The sequence below is a fragment of the Pseudophryne corroboree genome, chromosome 6, assembly GCF_028390025.1.
Source record: "Pseudophryne corroboree isolate aPseCor3 chromosome 6, aPseCor3.hap2, whole genome shotgun sequence".
Taxonomy (NCBI): domain Eukaryota; kingdom Metazoa; phylum Chordata; class Amphibia; order Anura; family Myobatrachidae; genus Pseudophryne; species Pseudophryne corroboree.
The window spans coordinates 306,615,007-306,636,000 of record NC_086449.1 but is presented as its reverse complement, the minus strand read 5'-3'; the positions used below and the strand labels follow the sequence as shown (position 1 = coordinate 306,636,000).

The following is a 20,994-nucleotide window of genomic DNA, read 5'->3' as shown; positions in this document are numbered from 1 at the left end:
ACGGATGCCAGCCTTCGAGGCTGGGGAGCAGTCACACAGGGAAGAAACTTCCAAGGACTATGGTCAAGTCAGGAGACTTCCCTGCACATAAATATTCTGGAACTAAGGGCCATTTACAATGCCCTAAGTCAGGCAAAACCCCTGCTTCAAAACCAGCCGGTACTGATCCAGTCAGACAACATCACGGCAGTCGCCCATGTAAACCGACAGGGCGGCACAAAAAGCAGGATGGCGATGGCAGAAGCCGCAAGGATTCTCAGATGGGCGGAAAATCACATAATAGCACTGTCGGCGTGTTCATTCCGGGAGTGGACAACTGGGAAGCAGACTTCCTCAGCAGACACGACCTACACCCGGGAGAGTGGGGACTTCATCCAGAAGTCTTCCTACTGTTGGTAAACCGTTGGGAAAGGCCACAGGTTGACATGATGGCGTCCCGCCTCAACAAAAAGCTAAAGAGATATTGCGCCAGGTCAAGGGACCCTCAGGCGATAGCTGTGGACGCGCTAGTGACACCGTGGGTGTACCAGTCGGTTTATGTGTTCCCTCCTCTGCCCCTCATACCAAAGGTACTGAGAATAATAAGAAGGCGAGGAGTAAGAACGATACTCGTGGTTCCGGATTGGCCAAGAAGAGCTTGGTACCCGGAACTTCAAGAAATGTTATCAGAGGACCCATGGCCTCTACCGCTCAGACAGGATCTGCTACAGCAGGGGCCCTGTCTGTTCCAAGACTTACCGCGGCTGCGTTTGACGGCATGGCGGTTGAATTCCGGATCCTAAAGGAAAAGGGCATTCCGGAGGAAGTCATTCCTACGCTGATAAAAGCCAGGAAAGAAGTAACCGCAAACCATTATCACCGCATTTGGCGAAAATATGTTGCGTGGTGTGAGGCCAGGAAGGCCCCCACAGAGGAATTTCAGCTGGGTCGTTTTCTGCACTTCCTACAGTCAGGAGTGACTATGGGCCTAAAATTGGGTTCCATTAAGGTCCAGATTTCGGCTCTGTCGATTTTCTTCCAGAAAGAACTGGCTTCACTGCCTGAAGTTCAGACTTTTGTAAAGGGAGTGCTTCATATTCAGCCCCCTTTTGTGCCTCCTGTGGCACCTTGGGATCTCAATGTGGTGTTGAGTTTCCTAAAATCACATTGGTTTGAACCACTTAAAACCGTGGATCTCAAATATCTCACGTGGAAAGTGGTCATGTTATTGGCCTTTGCTTCGGCCAGGCGTGTGTCAGAATTGGCGGCTTTGTCGTGTAAAAGCTCTTATCTGATTTTCCATATGGATAGGGCAGAATTGAGGACTCGTCCCCAGTTTCTCCCTAAGGTGGTATCAGCTTTTCACTTGAACCAACCTATTGTAGTACCTGCGGCTACTAAGGACTTGAAGGATTCCAAGTTACTGGACGTAGTCAGGGCCTTGAAAATTTATGTTTCCAGGACGGCTGGAGTCAGGAAAACTGACTCGCTTTTTATCCTGTATGCACCCAACAAAATAGGTGCTCCTGCTTCTAAGCAGACTGTTGCTCGCTGGATTTGTAGCACAATTCAGCTGGCGCATTCTGCGGCTGGTTGCCGCATCCTAAATCAGTGAAAGCCCATTCCACGAGGAAGGTGGGCTCATCTTGGGCGGCTGCCCGAGGGGTCTCGGCTTTACAACTTTGCCGAGCTGCTACTTGGTCAGGGGCAAACACGTTTGCTAAATTCTACAAATTTGATACCCTGGCTGAGGAGGACCTTGAGTTCTCTCATTCGGTGCTGCAGAGTCATCCGCACTCTCCCGCCCGTTTGGGAGCTCTGGTATAATCCCCATGGTCCTTACGGAGTCCCCAGCATCCACTAGGACGTTAGAGAAAATAAGAATTTACTCACCGATATTTCTTTTTCTCGTAGTCCGTAGTGGATGCTGGGCGCCCATCCCAAGTGCGGATTGTCTGCAATACTTGTATATAGTTATTGCCTAACTAAAGGGTTATTGTTGAGCCATCTGTTGAGAGGCTCAGTTGTTATTCATACTGTTAACTGGGTAAAATATCACGAGTTATACGGTGTGATTGGTGTGGCTGGTATGAGTCTTATCCGGGATTCAAAATCCTTCCTTATTGTGTCAGCTCTTCCGGGCACAGTATCCTAACTGAGGTCTGGAGGAGGGGCATAGAGGGAGGAGCCAGTGCACACCAGGTAGTACCAAATCTTTCTTTTAGTGTGCCCAGTCTCCTGCGGAGCCGTCTATTCCCCATGGTCCTTACGGAGTCCCCAGCATCCACTACGGACTACGAGAAAAAGAATAATCGGTGAGTAAATTCTTATTTTCCAAATGGTTGTACACCGGTGGGAAATGCCACAGGTGGACATGATGGCGTCCCGCCTCAACAAAAAGCTAAAATGTTATTGCGCCAGGTCAAGGGACCCTCAGGCGATGGCTGTGGACGCTCTGGTAACACCGTGGGTGTACCAGTCGGTGTATGTGTTCCTTCCTCTGCCTCTCATACCCAAGGTACTGAGAATAATAAGAAGGAGAGGAGTAAGAACTATACTCGTGGTTCCGGATTAGCCAAGAAGATCTTGGTACCCAGAACTTCAAGAAATGATCTCAGAGGTCCCATGGTCTCTGCCGCTCAGACAGGACCTGCTGCAGCAGGGGCCCTGTCTGTTCCAAGTCTTACCGCGGCTGCGTTTGACGGCATGGCGGTTGAACGCCGGATCCTGAAGGAAAAGGGCATTCCGGAGGAAGTTATCCCTACGCTAATTAAAGCTAGGAAAGAAGTGACCGCTAACCATTATCACCGCATATGGCGGAAATATGTTGCGTGGTGTGAGGCCAGGAAGGCCCCAACGGAGGAATTTCAGCTAGGTCGATTTCTGCACTTCCTACAGTCAGGGGTGACTATGGGCCTAAAATTGGGTTCCATTAAGGTCCAGATTTCGGCTCTATCGATTTTCTACCAAAAAGAACTGGCTTCACTACCTGAAGTTCAGACATTTGTTAAGGGAGTGCTGCATATTCAGCCCCCTTTTGTGCCCCCAGTGGCACCTTGGGGTCTCAACGTGGTGTTGGATTTCCTAAAGTCGCATTGGTGAACCACTTAAAACCGTGGAACTAAAATATCTCGCGTGGAAAGTGGTCATGCTGTTGGCCTTGGCTTCGGCCAGGCGTGTGTCAGAATTGGCGGCTTTGTCTTGTAAAAGCCCTTATCTGATTTTCCATATGGATAGGGCGGAATTGAGGACTCGTCCCCAATTTCTCCCAAAGGTGGTTTCAGCGTTTCATTTGAACCAGCCTATTGTGGTGCCTGCGGCTACTCGTGACTTGGAGGACTCCAAGTTGCTGGACGTAGTCCGGGCCCTAAAAATCTATGTTTCCAGGACAGCTGGAGTCAGAAAGACTGACTCGCTATTTATCCTACATGCGCCCAACAAGTTGGGTGTGCCTGCTTCAAAGCAGACTATTGCTCGCTGGATCTGTAGCACTATTCAACTTGCACATTCTGCGGCTGGACTGCCGCATCCTAAATCTGTAAAGGCCCATTCCACGAGGAATATGGGCTCTTCTTGGGCGGCTGCCCGAGGGGTCTCGGCTTTACAACTTTGCCGAGCAGCTACTTGGTCGGGGGCAAACACATTTGCTAAATTCTACAAGTTTGATACCCTGGCTGAGGAGGACCTAGAGTTCGCTCATTCGGTGCTGCAGAGTCATCCGCACTCTCCCGCCCGTTTGGGAGCTTTGGTATAATCCCCATGGTCCTTACGGAGTTCCCAGCATCCACTAGGACGTCAGAGAAAATAAGATTTTACTCACCGGTAAATCTATTTCTCGTAGTCCGTAGTGGATGCTGGGCGCCCGTCCCAAGTGCGGATTGTCTGCAATACTTGTATATAGTTATTGTTTAACTAAAGGGTTATTGTTGAGCCATCTGTTGAGAGGCTCAGTTATATTTCATACTGTTAACTGGGTATAGTATCACGAGTTATACGGTGTGATTGGTGTGGCTGGTATGAGTCTTACCCGGGATTCAAAATCCTTTCCTTATTGTGTCAGCTCTTCCGGGCACAGTATCCTAACTGAGGTCTGGAGGAGGGTCATAGAGGGAGGAGCCAGTGCACACCAGGTAGTCCTAAAGCTTTCTTTAGTTGTGCCCAGTCTCCTGCAGAGCCGCTATTCCCCATGGTCCTTACGGAGTTCCCAGCATCCACTACGGACTACGAGAAATAGATTTACCGGTGAGTAAAATCTTATTATCTATTACCTACCTGCTTTCTCGGAAAGATCCGTATTTCACTGTATGTTTCTTTATTCGAGTGATTAATCTGAAGTGTTTCCTAAACTTAAATCTGTTCTTTAAAGCTGGTTTAAAATCTGAACACAACTACTTCTTTAGAAAACATACAGTTCAGTCAGTTAAACATTATGGGCTTTATTTACAAAGCGGTGACTTGTAATTCTCCGCTTCCCACTGGGTTGGAGGTGAACATTTGAAATGGCACTCTCTATCAGTGGGAAGCTCAGAGCACTTCATAAATAAAGCCCCTTGCTTAAAGCTAAACATACTTTTTTGTGTTCTGTTGTTCTAGGCCGTGCACTGCTTAGTAAATAGTTCCATTGTAGTAATTTCTGTGTCCCACAGACTGATGCTGATTCTGCAGCTCTCAGTGGGTTAAATGTGTATTGTACCTGTTCCTTGACAAATTACTATTTTTTGCAATGTCTTGTTCCAGGAAAAAAAAAGAATTGCCATTTCCAATGCTGCACGCCAGTGGGATATTCAGCAAAAACGAGTTGTACCTGGCACAAATTCAGATCAGGGAAGCAAAGGTTCTATATCTGCAGATTATGAATTTAGAGATGAAAAAAGGTAATTTGAAATTGGCATACCATTTTACAATATACAGTAATCTTTACATCTTTATTCTGTTCTTTTATTGTATTCTTTGTTTTACATCTTGCAACAGTTGGAAAATGAGGGAATTAATAAAATAATAGCATTTTAAAATATGTATTGAAAAATATTAATTGTTGCAGAGTTAACGCACATCAGCCACATATGCGTTGAAGTGGAGATGCGATTGAACTACTTAAGACTCTGCATTTCCCATACACAGATATGTTCTGAAAACAGGCCTGCATTCAGTACTTCATTAGCCCCTTATGGATTTATTATGAAGTGTCCGGTTCTGTTTATGCTAGAAATTTAAAAGGGCAATGATTTTCTTAGCTAAACACGGCTAGTAAAAGCATTGCCGTTTACATTTTTAGGGCTTAAACACGATCAGAAGCGCTATATTTTAGAACCAGACGCTTAGTAAATAAACCCCTCAGTGTCTCATTTCTTAATACATAAGACCAGTGCACGCGCACACACACACATATATATGGTGTATGCAAAGCCCGGCACTCCTCCGATGGTGAAAGCGCCCCGGTGCCTTCAGTAGGAAGGATAACTAAGTTGTAGCAATGACTGCGGTACTCAGGGTCTTGTAATAAAGCAAAGTGTATTAGCAATTCACGGCATAAAACATCAACGTTTCGGGGTGTCTAGCCCCTTTGTCAAGATGTGAGACACATCTTGACAAAGGGGCTAGACACCCTCGAAACGTTGATGTTTTATGGCGTGAATTGCTAATACACTTTGCTTTATTACAAGACCCTGAGTGCCGCAGTCATTGCTACAAATATATATATATATATATATATATATATATTTATTTTACAAGTGTGCGTATGCATGTTTGAAAAATATAAAAATCTATCTATAAAACTCTATCTATCTATCTATCTATCTATCTATCTATCTATCTATCTATCTATCTATATAGAAACAAAAAGTTCAGCACTCACCAAAATTAGCTCACTTATCCTCACAACATCAATGAATAAATGAATAAATAATGGAGGTTTAGTTAGTGAATTGGCCAATGCACGGAAGCCTGCATACCGCTCGCCAAGGTACCCCACCTTCATGCAGGTCCTACACTATCACAAAATCATAAAAAATTAAAACCTGGCAACTGTATCACATAATATAACTGCAAATATGCCCACTTGGTGTAAGGTGTACCTGCCATGAACTGCATGGCTTTTAAAAGGTACACTAGTCGCCTGACACTGGCTGATAAATTACTAAAGGGCAGCTGACACAGGTTTAAGATAATTGGGGTGCATGAACAAAGTTTGTGGCCACAGTTAATGAGTTAACCAAGGATTAACCCTGAAATATACCAGCAAATAGAAAACCACAGCACTCGCCACCCCAGAAGCGGGGTGCAGTATCCGCACTCGCCACTAATAGGGTGGGGTGCATGTAGCCCATGGCCACCTACTCAAAAATATAGAAACAAAAAGTTCAGCATTCACCAAAATGAGCTCACTTATCCTCACAACATCAATAAATAAATGATGGGGGTTTAGTTAGTGAATTGGCCAATGCACAGGCACGTGGAGGCCACACACACACTACTGAGCCTCATTTTGACTTGTTTTAAGGACATTACATCAAAGTTGGATCAGCATGTAGTGTGTTTTTCCACTTTAATTTTGAGGGTGACTCCAAATCCAGACCTCCATGGGTTAATAAATTTGATTTCTCTGACGTCCTAGTGGATGCTGGGAACTCCGTAAGGACCATGGGGAATAGACGGCTCCGCAGGAGACTGGGCACATCTAAAGAAAGATTTAGGACTATCTGGTGTGCACTGGCTCCTCCCCCTATGACCCTCCTCCAAGCCTCAGTTAGATTTCTGTGCCCGGCTGAGCTGGATGCACACTAGGGGCTCTCCTGAGCTCCTAGGAAGAAAGTATATGTTAGGTTTTTTATTTTCAGTATGACCTGCTGGCAACAGGATCACTGCACCGAGGGACTAAGGGGAGAAGAAGCGAACCTACATAAGTAGTGGTAGCTTGGGCTTCTTAGGCTACTGGACACCATTAGCTCCAGAGGGATCGAACACAGGACCCGACCTCGTCGTCCGTTCCCGGAGCCGCGCCGCCGTCCCCCTTACAGAGCCAGAAGCAAGAAGGTGGTCCGGAAAATCGGCGGCTGAAGACTTCTGTCTTCTCCAAGGTAGCGCACAGCACTGCAGCTGTGCGCCATTGCTCCTCATGCACACCACACACTGCGGTCACTGATGGGTGCAGGGCGCTGGGGGGGGGCGCCCTGAGCAGCAATATTAACACCTTGGCTGGCGAACTGACACCATATATAGCCCCAGGGGCTATATAGGTGTTTATTAACCCCTGCCAGAACTTTTACAATAGCGGGAGAAAGCCCGCCGAAAAAGGGGCGGAGCCATCTTCCTCAGCACACTGGCGCCATTTTCCCTCACAGCCCCGCTGGAGGGATCGCTCCCTGGCTCTCCCCTGCAGTCCTGCACTACAGAAAAGGGTTAAAAAGAGATTGGGGGCACAAATTAGGCGCAGTATAAATATATTATGCAGCTATAAGGGAAAAACACTCTGTATAGTGATATCCCTGTGGTATATAGCGCTCTGGTGTGTGCTGGCATACTCTCCCTCTGTCTCCCCAAAGGGCTTTGTGGGGTCCTGTCCTCTGTCAGAGCATTCCCTGTGTGTGTACTGTGTGTCGGTACTGCTGTGTCGACATGTATGATGAGGATAATGATGTGGAGGCGGAGCAAATGCCTGTGAATGGGATGTCACCCCCTTGCGGGGTCGACACCGGTGTGGATGGACTTATGGAAGGAATTACGTGACAGTGTCAACTCCTTACATAAAAGGTTTGACGACATAGGACAGCCGGCTGCTCAGCTTGTGCCTGTCGAAGCGTCTCAAATGTCATCAGGGGCTCTAAAACGGCCGCTACCTCAGATGGCAGACACAGATGTTGACACGGATACCGACTCCAGTGTCGACGGCGATGAGACTAGTGTACCTTCCAATAGGGCCACCCGTTACATGATTGAGGCAATGAAAAATGTATTACACATTTCTGATAATACCCCAGGTACCACAAAAAAGGGTATTATGTTTGGTGACAGAAAACTACCAGTAGTTTTCCTGCATCTGAGGAATTGATATGAGGTGTGTGAGGAAGCGTGGACTTCCCCCGATAAGAAATTGATAATTTCTAAGCAGCGTACCCTTTTCCGCCAGAGGATAGGTCACGTTGGGAAATACCCCCTAGGGTAGATAAAGCGGTTACACGCTTATTAAAAAAGGTGGCACTACCGTCTCCGGATACGGCCGCCCTGAAGTACCTGCTGATAGAAAGCAGAAAACTACCCTTAAAGCTATATACACACACACGGGCATTATATTGAGACCTGCTATTGCCTCGGCATGGATGTGCAGTGCGGCAGCTGCGTGGTCAGATTCCCTGTCGGATAATATTTATACTATAGATAGGGACAATATTTTGCTGAAAATAGAGCATATAAAAGACGCTGTCTTATACATGCGTGATGCACAGAGGGATATTTGCCGACTGGCATCACTAATAAGCGATATGTAAAACCATTGCCGCCAGACGGGGGTTATGGACTCTGCAATGGTCGGGCGATGCCGATTCAAAACGGCACATGGCAGTTTGCCCTATAAGGGGGTGGAACTGTTTGGGGATGGTCTTTCAGACCTCGTTTCCACAGCTACGGCTGGGAAATCAAAACTTTTGCCACAAGCTACCCAACAGCAAAAGTAAGCACTGTAGTATCGGGTACAGTCCCTTCGGCCCCAGAAAAGTAGAGGACTAGAGGCTCATCTTTTCTGCCAAGAGGAAAAGGTAGAGGGAAAAAGCTGCAGCACACAGCTAGTTCCCAAGAGCAGATGTCCTCCCCTGCATCCGGTAAGTCCACAGCATGACGCTGGGGCTGCTCAGGCGGACCCGGGTACGGTGGGGGCCCCTCTCAGAGATTCAGCGCACAGTGGGCTCTCTCACAGGTGGATCCCTGGGTTCTTCAAACAGTGTCTCAGGGGTACAGGCTGAAATTCGAGACGTCTCCCCCCCGCCGTTTCCTAAAATCTGCCTTACCGGCAACTCCCTCTGCCAGGGAGGCAGTGTTGGTGGCTATCCAAAAACGGTATTCACAGCAAGTGATTATCAAGGTACCCCTCCTTCAACAGGAAAAGGGTTACTTTTCCACAATGTTGTGGTACCGAAACCGGACGGTTCGGTGAGACCCATCTTAAATTTAAAATCCTTGAACACATATAACAAAAGATTCGAGTTCAAGATGGAATCGCTCAGGGCGATTATTGCGAACCTGGACGAGGGGGATTACAGGGTCTCTCTGGACATCAAGGATACTTACCTGCATGTCCCCATTTGCCCTCCTCACCAGGAGTACCTCAAGGTTGTGGTACAGGACTGTCACTATCAGTTCCAGACGCTGCCGTTTGGATTATCCACGGCACCGAGGGTCTTTACCAGGGTAATGACCGAAATGATGATACTCCTTCGCAAGAAGGGAGTTTAATTATCCCGTACTTGGACGATCTCCTGATAAAGGCGAGCTCCAAGGAACAGTTGGTAAGGGGGTAGCACTTTCTCGGGAAGTGCTGCAACAGCAGGGCTGGATTCTCAATTCCAAAGTCACAGCTGGTCCCGACGACACGTCTTCTGTTCCTGGGAATGATTCTGGAAACAGACCAGAAAAAAGTGTTTCTTCCAATGGAAAAAGCCGAGGAGTTGTCATCTCTAGTCAGAAACCTCCTAAGACCGGGACAGGTGTCGGTACATCAATGCACACGAGTCCTGGGAAAAATAGTAGCTTCGTACGAAGCAATTCCATTAGGAAAGTTCCACGCAAGGAATTTCCAGTGGGACCTGTTGGACAAATGGTCCGGGTCCCATCTCCAGATACAGCAGCGGATAACCCGGTCGGCAAGAACCAGGGTGTCGCTGCGGTGGTGGCTGCAGAGGGCTCATCTACTAGAGAGCCGCAGATTCGGAATACAGGACTGGGTCCTGGTGACCACGGATGCCAGCCTTCGGGGCTGGGGTGCAGTCACACAGGGAGTGAAATTCCAAGGACTGTGGTCAAAACAGGAGATTTCACTTCACATAAATTTTCTGGAGCTAAGAGCCATTTATAAGGCCCTAACCCAAACAAGGCCCCTGCTTCAAAACCAGCCGTACTGATCCAATCAGACAACATCACGGTGCTCGCCCATGTAAACAGGCAGGGCGGCACAAGAAGCAGGAGGGCAATGGCAGAAGCCACAAGGATTCCCCGTTGGGCGGAAAATCATGGGGTAGCCCTGGCAGCAGTGTTCATTCCGGGAGTGGACAACTGGGAAGCAGACTTCCGCAGCAGACTCCACCCGGGAGAATAGGGACTTCATCCAGAAATCTTCCAAATGCTGGTAAACCGTTGGGAAAGACCACAGGTGGACATGATGGCGTCCCGCCTCAATAAAAAAGATATTGCTCCAGGTCAAGAGAACCTCAGGCGATCGCTGTGGACGCTCTAGTGACACCACGGGTGTACCAGTCGGTTTATGTGTTCCTTCCTCTCCCTCTCATACCCAAGGTACTGAGGATAATAAGAAAAAGAGGAGTAAGAACTATACTCATTGTTCCGGATTGGCCAAGAAGGGCTTGGTACCAGGAACTTCAAGAGATGATCTCAGAGGACCCATGGCCTCTGCCACTCAGACAGGATCTGCTGCAGCAGGGGCCCTGTCTGTTAAAAGACTTACCGCGGCTGCGTTGACGGCATGGCGGTTGAACGCCGGATCCTGAGTGAAAAAGGCATTCCGGAGGAAGTCATTCTTATCCTGATCAAAGCCAGGAAGGATGTCAGCCTGAAGTTCAGACGTTGTAAGGGAGTGCTGCATATTCAGCCCCTTTTTTGTGCCCGAGTTGCACCTTGGGATCTCAATGTGGTTTTGGAGTTCCTGGAATCACATTGGTTTGAGCCACTTAAAACCGTGGATTTGAAATATCTCACATGAAAAGTGGTCATGTGTTGGCTCTGGCTTCGGCCAGGCATGTGTCAGAATTGGCGGCTTTGTCATGAAAAAGCCCTTACCTGACTTTCCATATGGATAGGGCAGAGTTGAGGACTCGTCCTCACTTTCTCCCGAAGGTGGTATCAGTCTTTCACTTGAACCAACCTATTGTGGTTCCTGCGGCTACTAGGGACTTGGAGGATTCCAAGTTACTGGACGTAGTCAGGGCCCTGAAAATTTATATTTCCAGGACGGCTGGAGTCAGAAAAACTGACTCGCTGTTTATCCTGGATGCACCCAACAAGCTGGGTGCTCCTGCTTCTAAGCAGACTATAGCGCGCTGGATTTGTAGCACTATTCAGCTTGCGCATTCTGCGGTGGACTACCGCAGCCTAAATCTGTAAAAGCCCATTCCACAAGGAAGGGGGCTCATCTTGGGCGGCTGCCCGAGGGGTCTCGGCTTTACAACTTGGCCGAGCTGCTACTTGGTCAGGGGCAAACATGTTTGCAAATTCTACAAAATTGATACCCTGGCTGTGGAGGACCTTGAGTTCTCTCATTCGGTGCTGCAGAGTCATCCGCACTCTCCCGCCCGTTTGGGAGCTTTGGTATAATCCCCATGGTCCTTACGGAGTTCCCAGCATCCACTAGGACGTCAGAGAAAATAAGATTTTACTCACCGGTAAATCTATTTCTCGTAGTCCGTAGTGGATGCTGGGCGCCCATCCCTAGTGCGGATTGTCTGCAATACTTGTACAAAGTTATTGTTACAAAAATCGGGTTGTTATGGCGAGCCATCTGTTCAGAGGCTCCATTTGTTATCATACTGTTAACCGGGGTTCCTATCACGAGTTATTTGGTGTGGCTGGTATGAGTCTTACCCGGGATTCAAAATCCTTCCTTATTGTGTCAGCTCTTCCGGGCACAGTGTCCTAACTGAGGCTTGGAGGAGGGTCATAGGGGGAGGAGCCAGTGCACACCAGATAGTCCTAAATCTTTCTTTAGATGTGCCCAGTCTCCTGCGGAGCCGTCTATTCCCCATGGTCCTTACGGAGTTCCCAGCATCCACTACGGACTACGAGAAATAGATTTACCGGTGAGTAAAATCTTATTTTCCATTGATAATTTGTGTGTGATTTTGTTGTCAGCACATTCAACTATGTAAAGAACAAAGTATTTAATAAGAATATTTCATTCATTCAGATCTGGGATGTGTTATTTTAGTGTTCCCTTTATTTTTTTGAGCAGTGTAATGTCAGTGCCTTATTTAGTATTATTTTACGAGCTGTGCCGCAGCCAGCAGGGCTGACACCTCAGGTGATCAGTCAGCCTGCCCGGGCCGCCTTCACGGAGCATCTTGCTCTGCTGTGATGCTGTCAGTCAGTGCCTCCTGCGGCGGTGGCGGGGTGGCACATTTGTGACGTCATGCGGCTTAGAGGAGGCGCCGCGTCATTGTGTGTGCGGCGCAGGGAGGGCTAGTGAAGCCTTCCACTGTGCCGCCGAGTGTTTAAAGATCTTGTCTGTGCGCCGTGCGGTATGGTTTGTAGTCTAGCTTGTACCGCCGGTGCCACAGGGGAAGGGGTTGTCATGGCAACTGCTGGAGGGCGGGGGGACCTCGGGCTGCCATTGCATGCTGCTGCAGCAGGAAAACATATTTTCCTGTCTTTAGCAGCACAGCTGAAGACTATGGGCCTATTCTGAAGGGGGGCCTGGAGCTGCAGCTCCATCCGCCCCATTGTTAATCCGGCCCTGCATAAGACTTGTTTATTTATTAAAGGAGAGCTCTATATTCAAATAGCATGATATGTATAATTTAATATAAATGTATTGCTGTCTATTTTTTTTATTACATATTACATGGGGTGACACTTGATATACCGGCTGTCGGGATCCCAGCATTCAGCATACTGACGCTGGAATCCCGACCGCTGTTATACCGACAAGTATTCTCCCTCTTGGGGTGTCCATGACACCCCTGGAGGGAGAATAAATAGTGTGGCGCTCATAGTGTGCCACCGTACCCGCAGTGTGGCGAGCGCAGCGTGCCCTCAAGGGTTTTTTTTTTGCGCTCGCCCTGCTGCCGGCAACTCATACCACACCCATTATATGTAATTACACTGAAATATATACATAAGCATTCACAAACATCAAGGCTAATACAAAGAAAATGTATTTAAAAGTAAACACAAACAAACAAGAGAACACAAACGCACAGCAGATAGATTTTGTCAAATTACTTCTTTCAATAATGTTTTTTATTAATTTCCAAATATAGAAGAAACAAGAAATACAGTAAGTGTACACTAACACAGATCATACAAAAAATACAATATTGAGCGTACACATGAAACGTATATTACACAATAAATCTTGATCAAAATACTCAGTTCACCGACAGTGTACATAAAATTTTTAAATCAAACATAGACAGAACCATAAGAAATAAAAATAAATAAAAAAGATTAAGATAGAAAACTTTGTAGAGAGTGGGAAAGAGAGAAACAATATAATACAGCGACACATGAGGGGAAACGTACAGACAATGGGGAGATAACATATATGTCCAGGGGAACAGCATACACAGGTACGGAAACATAAAAATAAAAGAGGGGTATCTGTTACATCTGGTTAGTATTAGAGTGTGGAGAATTTAAAATTGACGTGTCAATGGGATCACTACAAAGTACGGAATGACTTCGCTTCTCCCGGAATTCACTCCATTTAAACCATCTCGTATGGATTGAAGAAGGGGATGAAGAGTACACACAACCTGCTGTTTCAAAGAGGAAATGCTTATGGGTATTATTGAAAACAGTCTGAATGTTAGGTATTGACTGCGATTTCCACAATTGACCTATTGCTTCCTTAGTAGATATTAAGATGTGGCCAACAATATACCTATCACAACTGAGGAGAGCATGTGGGGAGTAGTGGAATAAGGCAAACACTGGGTCCAGTGGCACATCCGATCTCAACACTACCCTCAAAAGAGAGAACACTTCCGTCCACAACAGCCTCAGGACCGGACAGTCCCAAAAAATATGTAAAATGGTACCCACACTACCACAATTTCGCCAGCATAGCTGGGATGTCGAGGGCCAAATATGATGAAGCCGCTGCGGAGTGAAGTATACCCTATGGCATAATTTATAGAACATTTCGGAGTGCTGGAGACATTTAGAGATTTTAAAGCACATTAAGGAAATTGTGTCCCACTCTTCCTCCTGGAGGATTATAGAGAGGTCCTTTTCCCACTTAATCTGCGAAAGTAGCTTACCTGTTTTATTCAAAAGAACAATATACTGATACCATCTAGATATCCCACCTCTATTGCCAGGGGAAGACAACCTACAGAGTAAAAGAGCAGGTAGAGGAGGGGGACTACTAGACTTGTCAATATAGGAATGGAGCCAGTGGCGTAATTGTAAGTACTTAAAGAAATCATGTTTCGATATACCAAAATGAAATTGGAGTTGAGAGAAAGGTACTAAACCACCATCAGAGAAAAGCTCTTTCAATCTTGCAACTCCAGCATCGATCCAGGCATCTAGGGTAAGATTAGGAATAATACAAGCTATGGTTCTGAAGATCCGCTGCAGGTAACGCAATAGTTGGGTCAGACAGAACCACAGAGTGCCATAGCTTCAGAGTACATCTAATCACGTCCCCAGGACCAGTCCATTTCGGAACGCTATGTATAGGCAACAGAAATAGATCTGTAATATTAATTGACCCTAAAAAAGATTTTTCAATAATTACCCATGGGTTGGGGGAATGCGCGACAAACTAATCGCGAGCCTGGCTAAGGAGACAGGCGGAGTGATACGCGTCCAAGTTGGGGTAAGCTATCCCACCAAAACCCTTAGGCAAAGACAGAACCTGCCTAGCAATATGGGGTCTAGATCCCTTCCAGATAAAGTGAGATAACATTTTATTAGCCCTGACACTAAGAGGTTTAGGGAAATTGCGGGGGATGGCCCGAAACAAATAGAGGAGTTTAGGTAACAGTACCATCGTGGTTGCAGAAATACGCCCTAGCCAAGAGATTCATGTAGGGACCACTCCTTAATCAGTTTTTGAAGGCATTGAACAAAGGTACATAGTTGCAGTCATAAAGATCTCTGTCTAGCGATAGATGGATACCTAAATATTGAATAGATCTCGCTTATCTATATCCTTAAGTAAAGCTAGGATATGCGGCAGTATATTGAGCGGTAGAGCCTCCGTTTTGGAGGTATTTCATTTGTAGTATGATATTCTGGAATATGTGTCCAATATGGCATGGAGGCCTGAAAGGGAGGATTCAGGGTGGGTCAAACAGAGCAAGATATCATCTGCAAAAAGGTTGACTTTATGACTCAATTCTCCTATCTCAGGTCCCAAGACTACCGAATCAGTCCTAATAGTTTCAGCCAGGGGTTCGATAGCTAGAGCGAAAATAAGGGAGGACAAACGGCACCCCTGTCTGGTGCCGTTTAGAATATCGAAACCCCCGGACAGACACCTATTAACAGACACCCTTGCAGAGGGAGTGGAGTACAAAGCAAAAATGGAGTCCAGGAACCTCCCTTGAAAGCCGAATTTACACAGAACAGATCTTAGATACCCCCAATGGAGTCTATCAAACGCCTTCTCAGCGTCCAGTGACAGGACCAAGAGGGGCGTTTTATGAGCATTACAATACTCCATGACATTGTAAACTCCGAGTTTTGTCCGGGGCCTGCCTGCCCGGGACGAAGCCAACCTGATCAGCAGCTATAAGGGAAGGCAATAAAGAGCAAAGACGATTAGCGATAAGCTTAGCAAAAAGCTTTACTTCTGTATTCAACAGAGCTATCGGTTGCTAATTTTGAACAGATGTGGGAGGTTTACCCGGCTTAGGGATAGCAACTATTTGCGCTTCAAGCATCTCCCTCGGGAACCTCCCAACATCTGATGCCTCGTTAAAAACGGCCAACAACACCGGTGCTAAATCTGCTTTATAAGTTTTATAAAAATTGGATGGAAATCCATCAGGGCCCGGCGCTTTATCTCGCGGGAGGCCATCAATAGCTGCCTCAAGTTCGGGAATAGTCCAGGGGGAGCTGAGGGACAGGCAGGCCTCAGAGTTCAGTGTCGGGAGGGACAGGTTTTTCAAAAAGGACTGTATTTCAGCCTCCATGGGTTGAGGAGTAACAGGATCTGACTGTAAATTGTAAAGTTGAGAGTAATGCTGTGCAAAGGTGTCTGCTATATCATAAGGGTCAGAGACTCTAGAGCCCGTAGAAGAATAAATATAGTGAAGTCTGGCTTTAGCTTGTCGACCTCGCAGTTTCCGTGCCAAAAGTCGACCTGCCTTATTCCCAAATACATAAAATCTCTTGAGCAATATTACCTTGCACTTCCCGAAGAGAAAAGGAATTCACCTTTTCCCTAGCGGCAATCAAAAGCTTAAAGGTATTTTTATTTTGTAGATCAGCCTTATGTGCTAATTCTAGTTTGGCGACTTTGCTTTCAGCTAATGATCGTTCAGCATTTTGAGAACGTTTAAGCCATGCCGCTGCCTAAATGGCTGACCCCCGTAATACAGCTTTAAAAGAGCACCAGTTATTAAAAACCGAGTATCTTCGGGTTTGTTAGTTTCTAGAAACAACTTTAAAGTTTGATGTATGGCAATGGCAAGAGAAGCTACATAATGACATAACAGGAAGTTTCCTAGCCTACAAGGGCCTGGAGATACTCTACGGGCTTTTGGTTCCCAAACTACTTTTAGCGGGGAGTGGTCTGACCAGGTCATCGGCAATATGGTAAGTTTCATTATAGTCTGTAACCACTCTTTATCAGTCAAGACGAGTTCAATTCTAGAATACGTGGAGTGGACATGGGAATAAAAGGAATAATCTCTATCCGTAGGGTGTTTAGTCCTCCATGCATCATAGAGATCATACTCTCCTAGTAATTGGCGAAATCCAAGGGTTTTATCTGACGAAGTCCTAGATCTAGCTAAAGGACTTCTAGTGGGATGAGATCTATCCATAGAGGGGTCAACAACTAAGCTGAAGTCCCCCAGTATCATTACGGCACCTTTAGCGTGATTCTGTATCAAGGAGCATAATTTCCTGCAAAATGAAAGTTGACCAGAGTTAGGGGCATAGCATGAAACCAAAGTAACAATATTATCCTCAAGATGTCAAATTAACATTAAATACTGACCTATGGGGTCTACAATCTGGGATTCTGAATTGAAAGAGCAGTCGCGGGAAATAAGTATAGCAACGCCGGCCTTTTTTGTGGGGCCGTTAGCCATATAACAGGTAGGGAAGCGATTATCATGAAATCTAGGTGGGTCTAATTTCCTAAAGTGAGTTTCCTGTATAGCGACTATATTCACCTTCATTTTATAGAAGGAGGACAGGGCCAATCTACGCTTCTGTGGGGAATTCAATCCCTTAACATTCAATGATACTATGTTAACCATAACTATCTAACAGGAAAGAGAACTGTCCGCTTAAACCAACAAATGTAATTAGAAAAAGTACCGTATCCTGAATATACAGAGAGAGGAAAAAAAAAGGAGCATGGGGGAGACGAGACACAAAGGGAGGCACACGGAAAGAAAGGAAAAAAAAGAGAGAAAACACAACACAGAAAAAAAAGAACCGACTCCGTGCAGAGACAGAGTCATAGTAAGGCGCCAAAACATACAGCGCCTCACACGACAAACTAGAGAGGTTAGTGGCCAACCTCCCCGCAATCAAAGAACGAAAAAATTTAAACATTCGCACATGGCATAGCAAGTAAATAAAGTCAATACCTCAGCAGTATGCGAGATTGGAAGAGGTCACAGAGTCCTAGATCTAACAAAGAGTAACACTGTAAGTGTAACAGGGAGGCAAAAATTTAACACCCAATGTAGACCAGAAGTCTGTGGAATCAGCAATAGTCGATATGAAGTAAAATCCCGCCAAACAATATCACAGTAAGCATTAAAGAGCGAGGTAGTGGACTATAACAAACTCTTAACTTAGGAAAACCTTATGAAAATCAGCACTTGCCCAATAAAGGGCCGTTATTGACAAGGAGGATACAGCAGGAGTTAGGCCCTACTTCCCAACTATCGACCAGTCCTGCTGAAGTCTGCGGTCAGGAGAGCCGGTCCATAGATCTCCAGATATATTCCATTTGTGAAGAAGTCTTATACCGTCCTCCACAGAAGACACGACAATAGTGGAGCCCTCTCTAGAAATTAATAAACGTGTGGGGAAGCCCCACCTATATATGATACCAGCTTTCCGAAGGGCCATGGTGACGGGTTGAAAAGAACGTCTTTTGATGAGGGTGTACTGTGATAGGTCTCCAAAAAGTTGAAGCGGGCCCAAAGCGTCCACCGTGTCAGAGGAAGGCCTAGCCGCTTTGAGCAAGGATTCTTTAATGTGGAAATAATGGACTCTCATTAAGACATCTCTCGACGTTCGAAACTCTGTGAATATGCTCCAATATCAGATCCGATGAGGTAGCGAAAGGCAGCAGCTTCTTAAATATTTCGATAGTATAGTCATGTAGGCTGCTATTAGGGACGGATTCAGGAACCCCTCTGAGCTTGAAGTTATTTTGGCGCGAGCGGTCTTCTAAATCTGCTAGTTTATCCCGCAAAGCTGCCACTTCTCCCTCAAGGGTATCATGAGAGTCGATAAGGGTATTATGAGAGCCCACTACCTCACCCATCTTTGGGGGTCATTCCGACCCGTTCGCACGCAGCGGTTTGTCGCTGCGGTGCAAACAGGTCCGGAATGCGCATGCACGGCAGACACACTGCGCAGGCGCGGCGTTGCCCCTGTCGCCGGGTTTCGTTGTGTACAACGAAGGAAGCTGTCGCAGAGACGACCGCAAGAAGATTGACAAAAAGAAGGCGTTCCTGGGCGTCCCCGGACCGTTGCATGCCGTTTTCGGGGAGTGGTAAAGAAAACGCAGGCGTGTCCATGAGAACGGAGGGCGGATGTCTGATGTCAAAGCCGGCCCCAGCATCGCTGAGATCGCCGCACAGGGTAAGTATGTCCAGGGCTAGTCTTGTTCTGCTTACATTTTTTTTTAGCTTAGCAGGGCTGCACAAGCGATCGCAGCCCTGCTAAGCTAAAATACACTCCCCCTATAGGCGTGGACTAGTTGATCGCAGCAGCAGCAAAAAGTTGCTGGCTGCGATCAACTTGGAATGACCACCTCTGTTTCCAGATGTCCGGTCCTCTCGCCTAGATTCTCAATAGAACGTTGGCAAGACTGCAACAAAGTATGAAACTCAGACGCCACTTCGTCCTTAAGCTGGTGTAACAGAAGCTTCATGTTGCCCACCGTTAAGGCTTCGCTGTCCTCCAGACATGGAGAGGAGGAGGGAGTATGAGATGAAGATACGGCCGTTATGGGTGAGGAAGTTGTAGGCGAGGGGTCCGATCCGGTGGCAGGAATCCCAGTACCTTGAGACGTATTACGATAAGGAGAAGGCTTAAAAAAGGCGACTTGAGAAATCGATTTGGAGGCTTTATGCTTTTTTGGAGGCATGATGTCGTACCTTCAAGAGAGAAAATAACACCAGTAGAAAGGAGAAGCCCACTGGAGCTTCAGAACGGTAGATAGCTTCTATGCCACGTACGTAGATACGTCGGCTAAAATGATTGCGAGGAGTCACAGAGAGGAGACATTTGAAAGGGGACTACATCCTGTCAGAGCAACACCGTATACGACTCCGAGGAGTGAATGGCATCCACGTCTCAACAGAGAGGGCCCAATGGGGAAGGTGAAGAAGCAGTGGTAAGATCAGGGGACTCCAACCTCAAATCTAGTCAGAAGAAAGGTCACAGCGGAGTGATTTACTGTATAGCACATACGACGGATGTAAATGATGCTCAGGCAGGAGAAATGAAATAGCATAAACTAAGCAGGCTGCCTTATAGGTTCACTGACACTTATGCAGGATAATGCAGCTGTATGGTGCTGGTGAGAGTGTAAAATGGCTGCCGCCAGGGGCACAGACAGGAGGCTACAGAGTTCACCTGGCAATCCTGGGCACAGAGAGGGAATTCCACCATAGTCCGGTGATGTCAGAAGGTCTGAGACGATACACCGCCGCAGTATAGGTGAGGCTGGTGACCACAGGCTATTCCACGGGTCCGGCTGCAGCCGCGTTCTGGTCCCGGAACGCACAGCCGGATCTCCTCCAAACTTCAGGGCCCGGCTTGAGTTCTGTATGGAGGCCATAATAGTCGGGTGGCGGAAGGAGCCGCCTGAACAGTTGGTGCCACTGGTAGGTCTCAGGAGGGGGATATTTGCTGTTGAGGTGCAGGACAGGGTCGGGCACACCTCACCCTAAGCAGCTGTCTTCTCCTCTGTTGCTGTCTGGGCACCTCGGCCTGACACCTAAGTCACGATCCGTCGCGGAGCCTGTCGTCAGGCAGCAGCCAAAATCCAGCTCCCGGCTTCTAATGCTGAGATGGGCCTCTGCTGGTGGAGGCAGGGTTAGGTGCTTTCACAGCCAGGAAGGGAGCGCTGGTGTCTGCACAGTCCCGCAGGCTATAATGTGGGCCGCAGGCAGCGGTTGATCCCCGGCCCTCCACGCTGACAGCGCGTCTCCAGCAGGCAGGCGTCGCTAATTGAGGCCACGGCTTCCGGGATCTGAGTAGGCCATAACCTACAGAGACTGTAAGAAAGCCTCCCGGCTCCGCAGCGCCACAGGGGGGTACTCACGACAGGTCAGGGGGTGAGGAAGAATCGAATAGGGTAGTTGGGGACCATTGGAAGGGTATATCAAGCGCTTTGTGACAGGAGCTGATCCATAACACGTCCGTCCCGGTGCTCCGTCAGGCCACACCCCCTGAAGTTTATCTCTTTGATGGAGAATTTGAAAATACCAGCTGGGATATTTAAAAGGGTAGCAGCAGCGCTGTGGCTCCTTCTTTGTGATTATTTTATTGAAGAGAGGTAGGCTGGGCCGTGTACCTGGGTGGGATATGAAGGAAGGGGCCAAGGGAGCCCTCCACAGCGTTAGTGGAAGCTCACCTCAGGTGCAGAGAAAGTTGTCTTCCAGGAGTCCCAAGGGACACAGTGCGGCAGCCAGCAGTTAT

At 47.2% G+C, this 20,994-nt stretch overlaps 1 protein-coding gene across 8 annotated transcripts in view; it reads left to right on the top strand.

Moving 5' to 3' along the window:
* Positions 1–20,994, top strand: part of LRRC49 (leucine rich repeat containing 49) — a 394,882-nt gene that overhangs the window by 280,669 nt on the left and 93,219 nt on the right. For all 8 annotated transcript variants that reach the window (XR_010179247.1, XM_063926210.1, XM_063926208.1 and 5 more), the window contains one exon: positions 4,717–4,853. Coding sequence is in view for 7 of the 8 variants with exons in the window: in XM_063926210.1 (XP_063782280.1) it covers positions 4,717–4,853 (137 nt within the window). In the remaining variant the exon portion in view is untranslated. The remainder of the gene's footprint in view (positions 1–4,716; positions 4,854–20,994) is intronic.